The following is a 19534-nucleotide window of genomic DNA, read 5'->3' as shown; positions in this document are numbered from 1 at the left end:
AAGAGTCAGCTCTCGAGGAAGGGGGTCGGGAGAAGCAGCACTCCCCTCTGCCCTCAGCGGCCGGGGGGGCCGGTCCCTGCGCGCTCCCCCGGGGGTGCATTCCCCAGCGCCGTTTAAGGCCGCTCAGCGCCATAAATGCCATTTGCATCGGGATAGGATGTAACAAGAGCTGTAAATCACTGACGGCGGAGGGAGCTCCTCCGGGGGCAGACACAGCGGAGCCGAGCCTCCTCGAGCCGTGGCAACGTGTGAACGGTATCTTCTGTCGGGGGGCAGGACCGATGGCAATTAGATGATACTTATCTGGCTCTTTGATGTGTATTTACACAAACAACGTTTTCCTGGGGGGCTTGCGGTATAAAGCAGTCGTGCTCTCCGGCAGCCTCCTTCCCGGCAGCCCCGAAACAAGGCAGGATGACCAAGGCCCCGTTCTCCGTGGAGTGGCTGTCCCAGAGCAGCCAGGCCCCCAAGAGCCCCACACAGGGCACCCCACGGCGAGCACCCTCCTTGGCCGCGGGCCGCCAGTCCTCCTCGGGCTCCAGCCCCGGCCTGAGCGAGGGGAGCAAGGAGAAAAGCTCCGGGAAAGGCGGCAGGAGCAGGGAGCGCTTGGCAGCACCCCCGGCTGCAGGTAACCGCTGCCGTCGGGGCTTCTGGGTGGGGAGGAACGGCCCCCCCCTCGGGTCCGGGGCCTGGCTGACCCCTTTCTCCCTCTCCCCCGTCTCCAGGAGCAGGCGAGCGGCCGCGGACAGCGGGGCGGCCCCAGCTGGAGGGGGGCCCCGAGAGTCCCGAAGGGGCGGCGGGCAGGGGGGGCCGGCGGCTGCGGACGGCGTTCAGCGCCGAGCAGATCGGCACCCTGGAGAGCTCCTTCCAGCGGCACCGCTACCTGGGCGCCGCCGAGCGCCGCAAGCTGGCGGGCAGGATGCGGCTCTCCGAGGTGCAGGTAAGCACGGCAGGGGCGATGCCGCGGGCTGAGGGCAGCGGCTCTCGGGGTGGGTGGGTGCCGCCGAGACCTCACCTCTCTACTTCACCCTTTCCCCTTGCCCTCAGATCAAGACCTGGTTTCAGAACCGCCGGATGAAGCTCAAGAGGCAGCTGCAGGAGCTGAGGCCGGAGGCTTTCTGCGGCGCCCCCCTGCCCTACGGACCCCAGAGCGGCGTGGTGTCCTTGCCGCTCACCTGCACGGCCCCGCCGCCAGCTCTGCCCCGGCAAGAGGCTGCCTCAGGGGGCTTCGCTTTAGCAGCGCTGCCGGCACCCACCCTGGACCTCAGCAGCGCCTGCAGAGCACAGCCCGTCTGCTTCTGGGCAGCGCCCTGCTTTGTAGATTATAGGGATCCCAGAGCTTTCTTGCTGGGTGTCTGACCCGCCGGTACGGACTGTGACTAAGGAGGATTTGCACTAACGATAGCTCTCTGGGCTGCCGCTGCCTGTAACTGCCTGCTGGACTTACGATGCAGCTCTGAGCCAGGTATAGAGACATGCTGGACAATCTGGATCATCGACTTCAGACCCACCGAATACAAACATAGTGGGCAAATACTAGTATAAATGTAATCTCTTCACAAACATAAACACTTTGCAGCTTTCTTCTGAATCCATCACATGGATTGCAGAACTCTTTTATCCTGCCCTAAAAGAGAGCTCCTCCCCATTAAGGAAGTACAGACTCCTTATTCTCTAGATCTGTTTCAGCCCTGGTAGGGAATCAGAATTATCTTGCATGGGCTCAAGCTTACAATTAACTGAGGGTAAATGCAAAAAGTGTGAATTTCCCTCTGTCCCCTAAAGCAGGTATCCAGTCTCTCTGCTGCTTCCCATGTGGCACTTTCTGTGATGGGGCTGTGATTTTAACCAGATATGTGGATGCATCTGGAACTAGCTACTAGTGGTTAATACTGGGCCTTTTATGAAATTGTGTTGGATTTCTTTAAATAACAAAAAATATGATTATTAAGATGTAAAAAGTTACTTTTAAGTAAATGTGAAAATATTTTATCACTCTTACATGGATGGCCTCAGTAGATTAAGTAGATTGAGAGCCTCTTGCCTAAATAGATCTTGGAAAGGATCCGGACTTGCAACTTCTTATCTGTTGTAGGGTCCTAGCAAAAGAGTAATTTCAGCATCTCTTGTGCTCCTAATGGGGTTTGAGGATGGTTATCAAAAGAAATGCAATATTCCAAAGCTATTTTTCCCTAAGTGGCAGTGAAGTTTGTTACTCTAGTGCTATGCACTTTTTATTTGAGTAATGCTCTAGAAAACATGATCAAAATGGCTGGATTTCAGGCTGGAGAAAGGGCTCTGTTGAATGATCTTTGGTTGATGTAAGTTGTCATAAATCTTTCAAAGTCAATTGTGAACTAACATGAAAAGAGCAATAAAAATTTCCATCACTTTAGAGTTGATCTCTGGGGTTATTAGAAGATTTCCGGGGTACTTGTAATCGGGGCTCGTATAATGAATGGTCTGAAGGTTCTGTCAGTCATCCTTAAACACACCTGTTTTCTTTTTTTTATACAGGGGCCACTCAATCACTTGAGTACACTTGCCTGGTAAAAAGCAACATTATGTGCCTCTGAAGGCTGTTGCCTTTGATTTTTCTGAATAGCTCCCACATTTGGAAAACTCCTTAATTATTATTTAATCCATGCTGCAATTGTCTACACTTTTGAGATTACTATTTGCTTACAATTGCACTATTAATGTGGCTTTAATGCAAGACTTCCAGAAAACTAAAAAGTTTTCAGAAACTAGTAAGTTTCAAGTGCCATAAATCTTCCTGAGACTCTTTTTCAGGAAGATATTGGAGTTAGGGATTAAGGAAATTATTACTAAACAGTTATACTAATTCAAAGAAGGAAAGAAAAAAAAAAAAAAAGATCCGAAATTCTCTTTCTATCTCTCATGTCATTAAGTAATTGGAATGCCTCCAAAAAGCTGTGCACTGCTGAATATTTTCTCTGCTCTAAAGCGGTGACGTTTTAAGGAGAGCAAAACAATAAATACACAAGTTACCTTGAAAAAAATACCTAAGACTTTTGAAGTGGGCAGTGGTATAGGGGTTAAGAGGGATGCTCCTCTAATTTTGTACAGCACAGCAGGACCGCACCCCTCCTCCAGATGCCCACCCCTTTCAAAGCAGTTTTAACAGCTCTGCGAGGCCAGACCGGGGGAGGGGCACAACGAGCCGAGAGGCCGGCCGGACCCCGGGCCGAAATGGGGGGAGGAGACGGGGGGAACACAACCGCAGCTGTGCCTGGGGAAGCGAGCGGGATATGAAAGGTCTCGGGGCGAGCAACGCCGAGCAGCTGGGCCGGGCTGGGAGATGGGATGGGATCACAGACCCAGCTCTGCACCTGCCTGCAGCCGAGAATGGCTCTCGCGGTCACTTTCACCTCCGTGCAAAAGCTAGGGGCTGTCTCCTTGCTAGGGGCTCGGACTGGTCAGCGGGGCTGGCTTGGGTGTATGAGCTGCTCAGCCACCGGCGAGGGAAACGCCGGGCTCTGTTTGAAAAGGTGCTAATGATCACTTAACGTAATGACTCCTTCGCCATATGTACACTTAGCAAGCACGCGAAACGTCTTGCCACTGATTTTGGCAGCCCCAGCTTACAAATATTGACCCCGTTCCCCGACAGCTGCTCGAGTAAATGCGAGACGTGATGCTCATTTGAGTCCCTAAAGTTAGCAGATTCATCCGTGATAATACCTCTATTATCCGCAAAAATAGGCTTTCTCTAGAAGTTACCAACTACATTCCAGTGGTCTAAAATACTATGTTATGAAATAATTTCATTTTGACTAAAGCGGCACAATTCTACTAAAACACGGTTTCAAGGTTTTCCTTTGATCTGGCAGAAAAAAAAAAAAAATGAAAAGAAGGTATCCTTTCAGGTTTTATTCGGGCACGTCTGAATTTCCCAATCTCTGTGTTTTACCCCCGGCAGCAAGGGACGTGTGCCAGAGCCAGAGCAGGACCCCCGCACAGGCTGCGCCCCCCGGGGCTGGCTTCGGTTCCCGGGTCCCGCACATAAACTGGGCTTCTCCTTCATCATTTCTAACATCCCCATTCTTGTCGTTAATCGCATCGCAGCCACCATCAGAGGTGGAATGCTCCCCGGCAGGACTAAGTGCTGTCTGCAAGACAAACGGACCAGCCGAGCCGATTAGCTAGGGAGGAGCAGCCTAATGCTTGCCACCGGCCTAATGCTTGCCACCGGCTCTCGAGGAAGGGGCTGTAAAACCTGGAAACTGGGCTCCCTGGGGAGGAAAAGGGGGCGGGAGGGGAAAACGTCCGGAGCACCGACTTCAAAGCCGCCCTCCCCTGCAGCGTGTGCGCACAGGGGGTGAGCCGTGATTGAATTAGCACCGCGGTAATGTCAGGGAGCCGTCTGCAGCCCGTGCTCGTTAACGCCTGCCAAGCTTTGGGGGGAGCACCCAACAGGGGACTGGGAACAGGGCCGGGGGGTTCTGCCTGAAGCTCCCAGACACGGTGGAGCCACTCCAGGCACCTGTTTGCAAACCAGGTGAAGTTATTCGGCGTTGGGTGCTAATCGGGAGAGATCTCGCACTGCCAGGCCATTACATCTAATTGCGGCCCATTATCTCTTTCTTTGATACGCAATTAGATGCCAATTAACTTGATAAATCCCACTGAAGCGGATGGGGAAGAGAGAAAGAGAAGGATTGTTTTGGTCCCATTTTATCCCTTGTGCAGACTTCACTTCTTTTCCTTGATAGGTATCCCTTAAATTCCTAACCTCGACTTAATGTTATCTTGTAATGGTATTTATTGGGAACTAACCCTGGTAGCGCTTTGGTATTCAGGTAGGTGAAGTGCTTTAATTCTTGTTTCAACTCTTAGTTACTATTCATGGGCAATTCTGAATAACTGCAGAGGTGTCACAAGTCCTCAGGCAATGCGAAGATGGTGTGCATGGGAATTCAAGCACTACTCCGGTTTCATCTAACTTGCATTTACCTTATCTAGGCGCTTTGTCCATTAGTTGCGCAAAGAACTGAATGAGATTTCCTTGATAAATCGCTTTTATTGCAAAGCGTGTGTTTGCTCCCCCAGTGGCTGAATAAGAATATCTGGGCGTGCAGCGTGTGAGCCAGGCGCAGCACGGCCGGGTGAGTCAGTAGCGTTTGCTATTTTGCTATTTATAGGGTGTCAGCCCGCATTGTTCCCGTGGGCAAAGGAGCGACTGGGTGATGGCCCTGTTAGTGTTCACGGGTACTTCAAACAGAACGCATCCATTCCGAAACAATCGATCTCGCTGAGGCCTAATTGACTATCTAATAGCACCTATCAGAACATCAAAAGACGCGCTGAATAACCTAGTTAGCATTTCCAAAGGGGAGCAGTGAAGGCTACAAACACCGATCAATTGTCTCACCGGGCAGGGCAGAACCCCCCGCACCGCCAGGGTTGTCCTGTGGCCCCAGCTGAAGCACAGTATCTGGTCTTCCCGTGTTTCCAGCCGTATCACCCTCCTTCCTTTCAGTAAACGGCCTTACTTGCCTCTAAAGAGCGAACACGCTGCCCCTGACTCTCCTAGAAAATTGCTGCCTATTTATGCAGCTAAATGCTAGTAGAAGGAAAGCTTGGAAGCCGAAAACTTGCCCGATTATGCTACAAAACATCTTGTTTGAAAGGGATTGCTTTTATATCTTCCAGTTTCTGGCCATTTTTTTCTTATGCTTTTACACAAAATCAGGTGGGACAGTATGTTGATGGACTTAGTATGCCAGCACCTTTCTTAGAGAATACAAATAAATACTTCTGCTTCTAATAAGGTGTGAGCTTCTAGTAACTGGTGCAGGAAACATGCCAGTGATATATTTTTGATCATGGATATAACCTCAGCATATCAAGTGACACAAAAGGATTGGGTGAAAGAAAATGTCGCCTATAAGCACCATATTTTGGGGAGGGGATGGTGGTGGTGTTAACTGGTTGCAGAGGCTCTACCCTCCTAGGACCATCAAAGTTTTTGAGTTTCTCAAGTTGCCACCTCTTCTGATGGGAGCTGCAACACCTCCACCACTTTCCCATCTGTTCAGAGGTTTGTGCTCCGCAGATGTATCTGTGGGAGAAAGGAGGGGGATGCTGGAGATTTAAACATCTCATTTAATAGGAAATTCAGTTTAAAAACAAAAGTTGCAATTCTCACTGACTTTCAGCAAACAGTGGAAAAAGTCAGCTACTTCCCTGCATTCACAGTCAAATGACAAGAGAAACTGCAGCAGCCACAGTTTCTGTAAGATGCATAATGTGTAAATGCAAAGGCCAGCACTGGTCTCTGGGTATAGCATTGAATAGCTGTCTCATTCGTGGTTTAGTTTTGGCATTAGGGATGAAGCGTTCCTCCCTAGATAATATGTCCTTGGACATTACTGTGTGCCCTAGTGGGGGTGATGTTGGGCACAGGGGTCCCAGGACTGCCCAGCCTGGCAGAGACCTCATCCTGCTGGTGGGGAGCACCCCTTGAGGGGAGCACACTGCTGGCTGGGCAGGGGTGTGCTCAGCTCAGGAGCTGCTGCATTCCCATGGCCTCCAGGTACTGCTTCCAGACTTGGCTTGCATGATGCAGTCAAGCTCTGCAGCTACACATGATGTGTTACTAGCAACAACGTTTAGTGGGTGGATATGTATATAGTGGAGCCTGAGCTTCTCTGCTGTGGTTTGTCCATGTGCAGGCCAATTCAGAAATGGCTGCTCTGAAAAAAGACTGAGATAATGAGGTCAATGTTTCATTTGTTTGTAAAAAGAAACACGCATATGGACTTGTTTAGGAATAGTTTCTAAACCTGGAAATTATTAAAATTAAGGTACAGATGCTGAACTCTTTTGGGGAGCTTTGGACCAGTGAAGCAGAGACTCACCTGTCTAACTGATGTGTCTAGGAGGTGCAGTGGGGTTTAAACACCCCCTGGAACAGCAATGTTGGATCAGTGGCACTTGGAGGTATGTGTTTCTGTGCCAGGGACAGAGCCTGATCTACGACTCAGTGTTCAACTGCTTGGGCTTTTGCACTGGCTTAAGCAAGTCAGTCAAAATGTGTCTCTGTGCCAAAGGTAACTCAACATTCATGGGTGGCTGACCCCAGAGGAAAAAAAAGCAATCTTGCTGCCAGGGCTGTGCTGCAACAAGTAGAGCCTCCCCCAGCCCTGCCCTTAGGGGCTGATGTTGTAAGGGAAGCACAGGGGCAATCCAGATCCTGGGCCCTGTGGGCTTGGTAAGGTTCCTGAATTGCTCCAGTGCCTGGGGTTTATCGCTCCCCTGGGGCCAGAGCCAAGTGAGGTGGCAGGGGCTAGAGGAGTCAATAAAGTGCTGCTCATTCTGATGGCCATCCAGTTACGAGAATGCCTGAAAGGATGAAAAGGGGCAGCACAAACATGATTTTCTCCTTTCCACTGTAAAATGGGGAGTTCTGGGGGGAGCTGGTTTGGTTAGGGTGTGTGATTTATTTATGGACTTATTTTTATATAGAGAACTGACATCTGCTCTTACGTCTGGGAGCTGAGTGTTGCTCTGGTTGTAGAAAGACCCAGGATCCTGCTCCATTCTACCCCTGGTGCTCACTGCTTTCAGCTGTGCATCCCACTGGGAACTCCAAAGACCTCAGAGGAAACTGAGGTCCTGCCAGTGCTTTTGCACAGGTACACAGGTGGTGACCACTTCCCCTGGTCTGATTCCAGTATCTCTGCTGCCAGTCAGGTCATGGTCAGTGTGGTCTTTTTGAGCAACATGGGTGAAAACTGGACATGGGACAGGACTGGCTGAGCTGTGGGGACACTGCTTTCCCCAGCTGGACCTTTCATTTCACTGAGGGGAAAGCTTGGATGGGGATGGGGGGACTTCGCGCTGTCCCTGTGTTACAAAGGCATTACCCTCCTTGGCTAGCAACGTGTGGATTGGGGACAGCTCGAGGCTGATGAGGTGCAAGCTTCACTGTTCACTGGGTGCTTTGATCGAGAAAGCCCATGGGAGATCTGGGACATTTTCTGGCTAGACGGGTGGCGCCAAGTTCAAGCTGAGAAGGCCCGCGGCCCTGCTGATCCTATAACCCAGGTGAGGATTCAGCCCTGGGGATAGGGACTTCTGGTCAGCGGCTCCCCACAGCTTTTCACAGGGTGCCCGGCCTCCACGGCTCCCCCAGGGTGACTTTCCTGACGGTGGGGCTGCTGGCCCATGGGGAGTTGCGGTAGCCCCCGGCTCACCAGCGCTGGGCTAGCCCCGGGCCCCGACGGTGCGGGCCGGGCTATCCTGTGACTGGCTTCGGGTACCTCCGCGCCATGCAGGACCCCGCGGCTGGAAAAGGGCTAAAACCCGCTGTTACCGACACCTTCAGTATCTTTAAACGCCCCTTCGCGGGGCTGGGCCTGCCCGTGCCCTGCCCTCCGGGGGAGAGGGGCAGGTTTGCACTTCAAGGGGGTCTCCCCGGCCCCCCCAGACACGCTGGAGCCAGGGGTTTGCAGACATTTGCCAGACGTGTGAACTTTCCTCCTCGCTGGCAGGCAGCTGTTATCTCTACTCGATTCCCACTTTGATGTGGGTTCACACTTGCAAACGAGCCCGCCCGGGACCGGAACGCCCATATAAGAGCAGGCCGAGCCCGGCGGCCCCCCAGCCCCTCTCCACCATGAGCCAGACCGAGCTTCCTTTGGCAGAGACCAAGCCCCACGGGGTCAGGCCCCACATTTGCTGCGCGCCCCCTCCCTGCGCCCCGACCTCTCTGGGCAGCAGCCCCCTCCTGGCCCGAGCCGAGCCCCGACGGGAGGGACCGCGGCCGAGCCAGGCCGCAGACAGCGAGCCCTGCGCGGCGGAGCGGGGCGCAGCCAGCCCCCGGGAGCCCAACGACCCCTGCCCGTCGGAGGCAGGTGGGTGAGGGAGGTCAGAAACCGGGAGCAGGGAGGGCATGGGTGGATTGTGGGGACGGGACCTCAGCTCCCGTCGCTGCCACGGCTCGGCAAGGCGAGGGACTGCGGTGTGGGGACAGAAGCCTCACCGCCGCCTTCTTTCTCCCTCCCTGGCAGCCCCCGACGGCGGCTGGCTGAGCGCCGACGAGTCCTCGGGCTACGAGAGTGAGAGCGCGGGTGCGGAGCGCAGCAGCGGGGCAGCGGCACCGGGCGCGACCCGCGGACGGCAGCGGCGGGCGAGGACGGCCTTCACCGCGGATCAGGTCTGCCGGCTGGAGAAGACCTTCCAGCGCCAGAAGTACCTGGGGGCCTCGGAGCGGAGAAAGCTGGCGGCTGCCCTGCAGCTCTCAGAGATCCAGGTGGGTGCCGGGTCCTCCCCCGCCCCATCGGGCAGAGCTCGCAGCAGATCCACCTAGGGATCTTCAGCTGGGTGGGGCCGTGTGGGGCTTCTCGGCAAGGTAAACAGCCCGGTCTCAGAGCACAGCCATCGGGGTGTTATGTACGTTCTTAAAGCCCCGAAGTGATTCACCTGAAACTGCTCGACACGGTCGTGCCCCCATCCAGTGCTGTGCCCTCAGTTAACAAGGACATGAGTCCAACCCCATCAATTAACGCAAAGCAAATATTGCAAAGGCCCACGAGCTACAGTTGTTTGTAGTTTTTTGTTTGTTTTTTTTTAAGCAAGGTTACTGATCTGTCTCTTGCACCCCGTGCCTCTTTCCTTATGTTACTTAGATCAAGACCTGGTTTCAGAACCGGAGGATGAAACTGAAGAGGCAAATCCAGGACCAGCAGCACAGCCTGGTGTCTCCTGCTCCACTCTACAGCTACCCACTGGGAACCCCACCAGCCCTCCTTCATGATGAGGGCTTTCCACTGTCTTTCCACTATCCCTTTGCTTCACAGCACCAGAGACTCCTGCCCCTTACCCCGGTGCCTGCTGTGCAGCTCAGCTTATCCTTTCCCAGATATGATGCATTGCAAAGCACCTACCGCTTTATAGCAAATGAGCTGCCGTACTACCATCAGCACTGGCTTCCTCCTCATCCTTCTTTCCACCCAGTTATTCAGAATAAAATGGACAAGAAATGCCATCCTGTATATGCATTATAGTGAGAACAAAATGGGGCAGGCAAAGGGGAAAATTAATGTATGCTGTAATTATGTTCTGCTCAGAATTTCTTGTCTAACTTGGAATCGTATGTTTATTATTTTCTAAGTTAAATGTGAAGAGTAATAATTTTATATTTGTACTGAATTGTATTAAAATTTATTGGATTTGGTCCCACTCGGTCATTTTTGATTGGATATCCCACCTTTGCAAAATACCTGTTTTTAAAATGCAGGTAGTCTACCATCTTTTTATTTCTAGATGTGCTGAAGGGTTAAGCACTGTTGAAATGAATAATTATGCTACAGCCATGATGCACTTGCAGTTCCTGTACCTACAGCTTTTTTTTTTTTTTTTTTTTTTTGCCTGCGGCTGCTGAAAGGGAACAGGAGGGAGAAAAAAACAAAAACCATGGCAAAAAACTCAAAACCTCGCAATTGTCAAATTTCTCACAGTGTAGGATAAACTTATTAAGTTTAGTCTGCAATTGAATGTTAAGAAACTGGTTATGATTGAACATCCCCAGTTCTCATATATATAAAACCTAGTGTTACATGTGCGAACTGTTTAAAGGTTGCATTTGTACACTGCACTTTCATGTAATGGGGAAAAATTCAGATATTTTATGTATATCACCTGACTTTCCTACACTGATGCTGAGAGGTATATTCTGAGTATTGTGTATTTGGGAGCTTGGACCTTGCCAGTTGTATTGTACTGTGCATTTGGTTAAGTGCACCCTTTGAAGCACACCACAGGAGGAAGATGTAGGTGAGTTTCTCTTCTGAATATTAATTTATTGCTTTGCACTTCGACTCCAATTTCCACATGAGAACTTCAATTGTGTTAATCACAAATGGTAATTAAGCCTATGTGTCTTTAAACAGTGATTAAATAGTTCAAATCTTCACTCCAGAGTTTTAAAGTGTTAGAATTACCAAACCCAGTATCTTGTAAAAGATTTAAGAGCAAATCAGTGCTCTGTTAACAGCCATATTATCTCAATGAGATTTTAATCTGCAAATTTGGCCTTTGATTCACCACTAAATGTTCATTGTAATTGCATATTGAACTTAAAAAAAAAAATAATAATTTTTACTTAACAACAAAAAAAGTAAATTGATCCTTTTAGGACAAGCAGCATTTAAAGGAAACATCTTTGTTTTTTACTCTTAACAATCCTTAAACTTTTTTTTCCTCCCACGAGGAAAAAGGGGGTAGTTCTCAGGATCGCAGTTTTCACTTCTCTTCCCAAAGGGGTTAGCACTCGATCTTTAGACTTTAATTACGTTTCTTTAATTCATTAAACGTTCTTTTAAATGCATTAACTAAGTTGATTGCTGCACTGTAGTCTAAATTTTCCCTTTTCAATTTCTAATCCGGTGAGCCTTGAGAGTTTCGATTTAATAGCCTAGGGGCTTCTCACCTGTGAAAGGATGATTTAGAAAGAGAAAAGTTTTCTCAAATTAAACTGCTCTAAACCATATACTGGTTTACAGCAGTTAAGTCTAAACTTATACTGGTTAGACCAGTATAAGACCTGCAAATTTAACTCCAACGGGAACCAGGTTGGAGGCAAACTTCTTGGACATCGGGGAAGTGGTGTCTGGAATTACAAGGTGACAGTGCAGGAATTGTCAGGCTATTTTCTCTGGTATATACAGTCTGCATGCAAAGAGACTGAGAAGTTAACACTTTGTCCCTTCAGCAACCTGTATCTCAGAGCAGAGTTTTGGTGTGGCAGGGAGAAGTGTGGGTGTGTTGGGAGGGGGAATTCCTTTGAGTGTCCGCTGCCACCCCCTTGCCTCATGGTTAAGGTGTGGTTTCTTGACAGCAGGTAGAGAGATAACCCAGCTATGGAATGCTTGGAGATTAGTTTTTACATCAGAGGTTATAAGCAGAACAGGAGCTGTAAAACAAAAGGTAGGAATATAGATGTAATTCCTTGTGGTCTCTTATACCACACTAAACCTTGTTGCTACCAAAAATTTGGAATTCAACTTCACTTCCCTCACTCCCAAAACTGAAAAGGGGGGGAGGGGGAGGATTATCAAGATATTGCACAAGGTGTTTGTAGGCCATGTTTGTCAACTTTGCACAATCTCTACCTGAAGTTTTTTTTTTTTGTGTTTGTTTGTTTTTTTTAATAAGTGCAAAGTAATTTATTTTTCTCCTGACAAGCAGCTAAGGATGGTCAGGGCAAGGAAGGAGATGTAATCACACCTGCTACACTCTAGCTTTAGGTTGATGCAAGGTCTGATTCTCATTATTCTCTATATGCATGTTTTGCATGTTTTTCACTCTCTATAAAGCTTGCCATAGGATTTTTAGGAACAGTCCTGACAGCAAGCAAACAGAAACCTGCAGCTTAAACTTAGTGAGGCTGCCACATTACAGCTGAAGCTGTAGAAGCAACAACTGAAACGGTTTTCTTTGAGCATTCTCAGAGACCTGAATTTGTGTACAAGCGTTTTTGTCAGACTGAAGTTAAGTTGTTTGGCACTGATATGAAAAAAAAATAAATTGCCAATTATTACCTTTACATATCCTTTAAATGCATAAATGGAATATTCACAGCCACATAAAGGGTAGACCATTTTAAGGAAGGTGCAAAATATACACATAAAAGACAGTATTGGACAACTTGTTCAGCTTTGTTTATAGGGCCAACACTTTTTGTATCATTTTCATTTTAATGCATTTGCTGCAGTTTACAAGTCTTTCCTTAAAAAACTCACAGTTCATTAGAACAGTCACTTTCTCAAATTATTATTACATTATTTAATTACTGTGTAAACTTCAGTGTAATCAATGCTTCCAATTTTTCCTTGGAGAGCCCCAGCTGATTACAGGTTGTTTTCTGAAACAAACTTTTGGATAGGAAAAGTTTCAATACAGTAGAGCAAAGACTGTAGGAATAAGGAAAGTTCCAATTCCTTCACTTCCACTCTCAGTATTACTCCTCTAACATAGATTGTTTTCTCCTTGCAACATTAGAAAAAAAAATCTGTCATCCATATATTTAGTATAACTAACTAACTAAGTATTCTTTAGATATTTGGCAGTTGTTAATGCAGATAGTCTTTGATATTTTTTAAAAGGAAGGAAGATATGGCTGGAACCTCGGTCTTTTATGGTCGTTGGTTAAAGTCATTGCTGGCACTGTGGTAGAATAAGAAGAGAGTCCTGGGCTGGGAGGCAACAGTAAGGCTGGGCTTGGCAGAACTGGTTGAGCAGACTGAGCCGAAACCGTGGGTACCAGCAAGGCAGGGCTCGGCACCGCCGGGTGAAGGGAGACACCACGGGCAGCAGAGACACTGGCGTCCATCCCATGAGAAGGGCTGGGTGTGACATCTGGGTAACAGCAATAGGGCAGAAACAAACCCGAGACCAGAGCTTCCACCCTGGCATCTTGCGTCTCGCGTTTAAACTTCATCCGGCGATTCTGAAACCAGGTTTTTATCTAGGGATAAGAAAGAAAGAGTCAAGAACAAATTCGGTCGTCTCGTTTTCCTTTGGGTGATGCGCTCCGAGGCCGTCCCCAGCGGCCGCTTAACGGGACGCCCGGTCCCGGTCCCCGCGGTGCGGCGCTCACCTGGCTCTGGGAGAGGTTAAGCAGGGCGGCCAGGCGCCGCTTCTCGCTGGCGCCGATGTAGCGCTGCTCGCGGAAACTCCGCTCCAGCTCCTGCAGCTGCGCCGCCGAGAACTTGGTGCGGGGCCTCCCAGGCACGGCAGCACCGCCTCCTCCCTCCTCCGCTTCGAGGCTGCTCCGCTCCGAGCCTCCGGGGCCTGCGGGACGGGAGCGGGAGCGGGAGCGGCCGGTCAGGGGGGCGGGCACGCAGGCAGCGGCCGCACGTGCAGCTGCGCTTCCCCGACGGCCTCGCGCGCGGCGGCCGTTACCCCAGCGGCCGTTAGCCCCAACGGTCGTTACCTCAGCGGCCGCTACCCCGGCAGTCCCAGCCCGTCGGGGCGGCCGGCACTCACCGAGGTCCCTTGGGCGGCTGTCCTGGGCGTCGCGGAGGTGGCGGTGAACAGTCCGGGCCCCGCCGCAGCTGCTCTGTGCCAGCCACTCCACCGAGAAGCGGCCCTTGTCCATGGGCGCCTCTGCCACCGGCCGCTCGCAGCCCGTGTTGGGGGGGGGGGGGGTTCGACTCTAGGGGGCAAATATTTAAAGCACCTTCCGCGGCGCGGTTTGAAAAGGCCGCGAAGCATCAAATGAGGCCGAGAACAAAGGAACCCCCGGAGAGGCGCTTTAATCTGCCCTTTCAGGTGATTGTTACATCCGCCTAATCTCGGAGCGCGGCGGTTAGCGGAGCTCAAGGCTGCCTGACCTGGCGCCAAGTTCAGCGCTGAGTCACCCGCCGGCCACGTAGCCGCGGGTAATCGCATCACGGCCTGCGCTCTTTATTCTGCCCCGGCCGGCCTCTCCTCTCTCGGCCAGCCGTGATTTTCTACCTTTATCTCCCCGGTACGAAGGACAAGGATGCAGAAGGGGCTGGTAACAAAAGAGGACATAGAGAGGCCTCTTTTGGGAGAGCAAAACCCAGGTTTGGAGTTCTGGAGTGCTTGGTCCAAGATCTGAAAGAATCCAATTGCCTTTCTACCAGCAAAGGAAAGTGACTCGAGGAAGGAATAAGTATTCCTCGAGCTTAGAAATAAGTGAAAATTACGGACAACCACCGGTACCAATACCTTCCTATAAACACCATACTGTTCTTTGTGAGGACACGGTGCATAGATGTTGTTTGAACTAAGAGTATTTCACTACTGTCCGTGAGGCTGAGTGCTGCGATTAGGACATTCTTCTGCCTCTGAAGTGTGTGGTACAACTACTGGTGATATCCCTTGATGTAGTATTGCCTTCTTAAAGAACTTTCCGTGGAGAGAGGGTTGGAAACTAGATTACAGGGGCATTAGCACGGCAATTTGTTAGGTCATTTGTTAGAAAGCAAGGTAGGAAGTTCGGAATTACCTAATAGGCAGTAGTAAGAGTCAATTCTTATTAATTCATTTAGGACTGAGCAACGAAGTTATGCTTCATTGCTTCATTCAGGATGTTGGACAGGATGAGAAACACTGAGAAAATGACCAGTTGGCTTGAAATAGATCTGTTCTTGTCATAAAACATCTTCTCGTTTCCCCACACCCCAAGAAAGAAATGTGTGCATTTCAAAGTAAACAATTCTGATGTTTTTATAAAGTAGATCAAAGAAGAGGAGTGTAAACTCTGCTCAGAGGCAGCCTGTTCAAGGATGATTCAGATAAGAGTGAGAAAAGAACCACGTTTAGGGTCTGAAGTGGGCCTGGGATGGCACAGTCCTTATCCTCTACAAACACAGGCTAACACATTTACAGGTAGTTTCAGTAAACAGTCGCCACTGCTTGAGTTTATACAGCCAGAGATAATGAACTAGCTTTCACGCAGAGCTGAACATGTTTGAGACATCATGTTAATTCTTAGACTTCAAAGAAAATCATGTCGTGGTGGTGTATTTGCAGTGAGACGGCAGAAGTCAAATAATGCTGTCCTTCCAGCTTGTTTTCCTCAGAGGTTGTCTATATTTTCTGAGCCAATAATGCTTTTTCTTTGTTTTTTCCTCTCATAAAATGTAATAGGATTTACCTGCTCTTTTGTTCAGAGTGCTGAAGCCTGACACGCCATGTTAGATGCTGCCTTGAGTATGCTTTATACATAGTCTGCGGTTATGAAATCTTTTCTCCTTGTAACAAATTATCCTGAATGTCCAACTGAGCGGATTGTTTTTCTTTTTCTAAATCAACATCAAGCTTTTGAGAGGTTCCTATGTATTCTGAAGAAATCACTTTTCATAGATGACACATTTTACTGAAAATCCTACCTGAATAGAGTAACAGGGATGGTATATGCATTGTATTCATAGATTTCAATTCCACCAACAGCAATGTACAACTTTTAAAAACTACTAAGATGCAATTTACAAGTCACATCTGTCCTTAATGAAGAAAAAAAACACGCAAAGCAAAAAACTTTGATAAATCTGAACACCCCTTTTTTACATTTTCTAGCTAAAATCAATCTTAAGAAAATAAAGGAAAATAAAGAGCGAAACAGGGGAGAGACTGTTGCTTTGATGACAATTAGAGTTGTAATTCAATATTCAGAGTGATTTTTCTGTAATGAACCATTACATGTATTTTCATTTAGCTTGGTTCCTAGTCCTACAAACAATTCCATAATTGTAAGCATGGAATAACTCAATTCCCTGAATTAATCATAAGTAAACTTATGTGGTTGAATCTATTGATCAGAGAACTTACTGTCCTGCTTAGAATTCTACACATTAACCCAGAAAAAAATAAACTTTGGAAAAAGGATAAAAATATAGGCAACTTCTTAAGTGAATGGTTACAACGTACTTAGTGTTACAGATAACATCTAATCAGAAGGACCAGTAAAGCATCATTCCTTTATTATGTTATTGTTTCTACACGTTAATTATTATTGAGCTTATTTTAGTAGAAGAACAGCAAAGGGAGTGCCACTATGATGAGAGTTTTTAAATTTGCATTTTAGTGTCAATATGGGGTTTAGTGTTTTCTTTTTGCTGTTGTTGTTTTGATCCTTCAGTCATTGATCTTCTTATCACCTAACTAGATTGGAACAATTGGTTTTATAGCTTTCAGGAGAAAAGCTTTAGTTTCAAAACTCACAGTAAATCAACACAATATTTTTTGTAGTAGAGTGATGTTTCAGATTCATGCGATGGTAAGGCTTCTGCTGATTCCTCACATCTCTTTTCCGTGGCACTGAACCACTTAAGAAAACCTTTCTATAATTTCTCTTTAGGTCCTCTGATGTTGTTTATGTAGTTTGCCTTAGTACTTAAGAGGTTAGGAATAGGTGTTTTGACATTGCCCAGCTCTTAATGAACATATTTTTGGAAGGGGTGGGGGAAATCTCATGTGTTTAATCTGCTGGTAATAAAGACTTTCATTTAAGTCAGAATTACTCCTGTATTTTTTTCCTGCTGATGATATTTTTGCATTTAATGCAATTTCTTTTAAAACAATACTAATATTTTTATTTTATGATTGTAAACAGGACAGCATAGACATACCATGTTGCTTCTTGGATGCAATAAAATGAATTGGCAACAATATTTTTGTGTTGATATAACCGTTAGCAGAAAGCCATGTGCTGACATAAAATTAAAGTGGCTGTTGTGGCTTGCCTATGTTTTAAATGCTGACATATTTATTGTAAACAGAAGGAGATGTCATAATGAGCCACCTTTCCTGTATTGTCATCTAACTGCACTATAAAAATTGCATAGTGTTCTCCTATTTATAATTTAATGTTTAAAAAAATATTTTCTGTGACATGATTGTCTGTAAGACATTTCTGCTGTATTTCCTTCAGCTGTTATTATAGCTTTATTTATTTATTTATTTATTTATTTTTGTAACTTTTGTTGTTGTTGTTTTGTTTTGGCAGACCACTCACCTCTGCAGTATTAGAACAAAACACTGAACAGGGACTTCAACAAATGTAGAAGACAGCATATCTGTGGTAAACCCAAGAAAACGTACGTCTAAAATAATTACATTTTTAAAGGTTAATGTTCATGTATTGAGTGTTGTTATGATGGTTTAACTTAGCTACAGAACCTAACTTGAGGCAAACAAAGGATTTATTCCTTCTATGCTTTTTCCCACGTGTTTCCCCTATCCATCGAGGAGACCATTTAGGTTTCCAAACTAGAAGGAAACAAAGAGAAGAGAAAAATAAAAATCAAATGGCTTTTTAACAACCATGAGAGCTAGAGCCACTCACTAAAAATCTGGATGAGCTCCATGACTTGAACAGAGAAAGAAATGGGATAATTCCCATTAATTCCCGTTCTTTTAGTAGTGAGTACTGTTGTTACTTTTTATAGATAAATGCTAGTGTCTTTAGAGTCGGACCTATTATTATCATTTTTTTTTTTTTCCAGATGGAGACAGTTAGGTAAGAAGCATAGATACTTTAGGTCATTAATGGTGATACTCAGAGTTGGATTACAGTAGAAATTCAAGTAAGTAGTTGTTTTAAAAAGTTGATACCTGTTAAATATCTATGTTCATGTTTCTGTAGAAGGATTTTATGATACTATGTGATAAAACTGTAGATGTAATTCAATATTAATGACTATAAAGCGCTTCTTAGATAGAGGAAAACAAAAACAACTATTTAGACACCCACCCAATAATTAGCTGTTAGCATTCAGTTTTTCAATCAAGTTAAATGTATCTAGTTGCCACTGATCAATGAAAAATGATCATTTCCATCTCAATCCAGCTGCCTCCTATGCTCTGAATTTTGTTCATTTTGCACTGTTTTGCTATTTCAGGAAATAAAGCTGGCAAAAAATGATACTTTAGGGAATACAAATATATTTGTATTTGAGAAAGGGAAGGGAATTTTTCCCCTTTTGCCAGTGGATAACCATCATATCAACTAATGTCTGTCACAGCACCTGTTAAATATTTTGTGAATCAACAGGAAAGCTCTTTGAAACATCAGCTCCATATTTCGGTATGTTCAAAAAAGCAAATAAAAATATTACAGATTATTTATGAGAAGAGAACTTGTATATATGGTATTTTTGTGTATTGCAGAAACGTGTTTTCAATCTGTGCTTGTTAAAAGAATGTTTTAAAAGCAATGTTTATACTTCTCAACTATTTCAAAGTAAAAGCCTGTCTGTTGCAATGGTATAAATATAGAATATTTTTCTTTAGCAAAGCTCTAGGAAGAGGAAATAACAATACTTTATGGCTTGATATCATAATTTCCAGAGTGACTATTTTGTAGGAGTGATGTGGAGATGCATGTGTAACTCACTGGTAAATAAGTCACAATTTTTGAAGGTTATTTTCACTTTTATGGCTTCCTCTTTGCCAGCTCTTTTGGATATGTTCTGATTAGGTTATTTTGGCCCTGCAATATATCACCTACTCTTTGCTCTTGTACTTTATCTAAATGAAGGTCACTTGTTTGCACTGTGCAAGACCTTTTATGATGGTGCTGAATTATGTCACTTTGTTGCATTTCACAGTACTCAAAGTAGAATATGCTAACAGATTAAAAGCATGCACTTCCATTTGTTATGTACTCTCTATATATCTGTGATTTAGCAATAGTTAAGTAACAGTTAAGTAATAGCTTAGTTTTAATAGTGTATTTTGCTCCTGAAAGGGGATAGTTGATTATCATTATCAAGATCCCTGTCATAGTGGGTAATGGTTTTCTTGTGTAAATGGATAACGGGAAAAGGACTTCTAATGGAAAAACACTACTTATTTAGAATTAAAATTCAAATAGTGCATAATCTGAATAATCCCCCCCCTCTCCAAATTACTGGGGAAACACACACACAAAAGGACAAAAGTGCAAGGATATTTGTTTTAAAACTGACCCATCAGAAAATCTGAGCCTGACAGAATAAATAAATTGTTTGACATGTAATTAAAATTTCTTTTT

General features: G+C 46.4%; 3 protein-coding genes across 10 annotated transcripts; 2 read left to right on the top strand and 1 right to left on the bottom strand.

Moving 5' to 3' along the window:
- Positions 1-314: 314 nt before the first annotated feature.
- On the top strand, positions 315-2395 carry LOC311439604 (uncharacterized protein; the record flags this gene model as incomplete). The annotated part of the gene is given in 4 exon segments (XM_084525497.1): positions 315-628; positions 663-699; positions 701-940; positions 1048-2395. Coding segments are annotated over 4 exon segments (903 nt in total). The 3' UTR covers positions 1360-2395.
- Positions 2396-4681: 2286 nt separating this feature from the next.
- On the top strand, positions 4682-10207 carry LOC311439572 (homeobox protein vent1-like). 8 transcript variants are annotated; one of them, XM_084525434.1, is made up of 7 exons: positions 4685-4823; positions 5074-5129; positions 6831-6966; positions 7492-8073; positions 8520-8882; positions 9039-9280; positions 9657-10207. In XM_084525434.1, exons 5-7 carry the CDS (start codon positions 8552-8554, stop codon positions 10032-10034), a joined length of 951 nt encoding a protein of 316 aa, XP_084381560.1. In that variant the 5' UTR covers positions 4685-4823; positions 5074-5129; positions 6831-6966; positions 7492-8073; positions 8520-8551; the 3' UTR covers positions 10035-10207. The 8 variants fall into 8 exon arrangements, 6 of the variants coding, with proteins under 6 accessions (XP_084381561.1, XP_084381560.1, XP_084381558.1 ...); XM_084525432.1 differs by lacking the exon at positions 5074-5129 and having other exon boundaries at positions 4687-4823; positions 7492-7661; positions 7906-8073; XM_084525435.1 differs by lacking the exon at positions 5074-5129 and having other exon boundaries at positions 4682-4736.
- A 2460-nt stretch (positions 10208-12667) lies between these two features.
- Positions 12668-14128, bottom strand: LOC311439603 (homeobox protein vex1-like; the record flags this gene model as incomplete). Its single annotated transcript, XM_084525496.1, has 3 exons — positions 12668-13495; positions 13628-13821; positions 14017-14128. The coding sequence occupies 3 exons, from the start codon at positions 14126-14128 to the stop codon at positions 13127-13129; spliced, it is 675 nt and encodes a 224-aa protein (XP_084381622.1). The 3' UTR covers positions 12668-13126.
- Positions 14129-19534: the final 5406 nt, after the last annotated feature.

The sequence above is a fragment of the Aythya ferina genome (assembly GCF_964211825.1).
Source record: "Aythya ferina genome assembly, chromosome: 7".
NCBI lineage: Eukaryota > Metazoa > Chordata > Aves > Anseriformes > Anatidae > Aythya > Aythya ferina.
The sequence above is the reverse complement of the archived record's forward strand: the minus strand, read 5'-3'. Positions and strand labels throughout refer to the sequence as shown.

Coding starts and splice junctions, on each gene's coding strand:
- LOC311439572 (XM_084525435.1), top strand. CDS start 8,552: ATGTGGGTTCACACTTGCAAACGAGCCCGCCCGGGACCGGAACGCCCA. Junction 8,883..9,038: donor CCCCTGCCCGTCGGAGGCAG/GTGGGTGAGGGA, acceptor CCTCCCTGGCAG/CCCCCGACGGCGGCTGGCTG. Junction 9,281..9,656: donor TGCAGCTCTCAGAGATCCAG/GTGGGTGCCGGG, acceptor TATGTTACTTAG/ATCAAGACCTGGTTTCAGAA.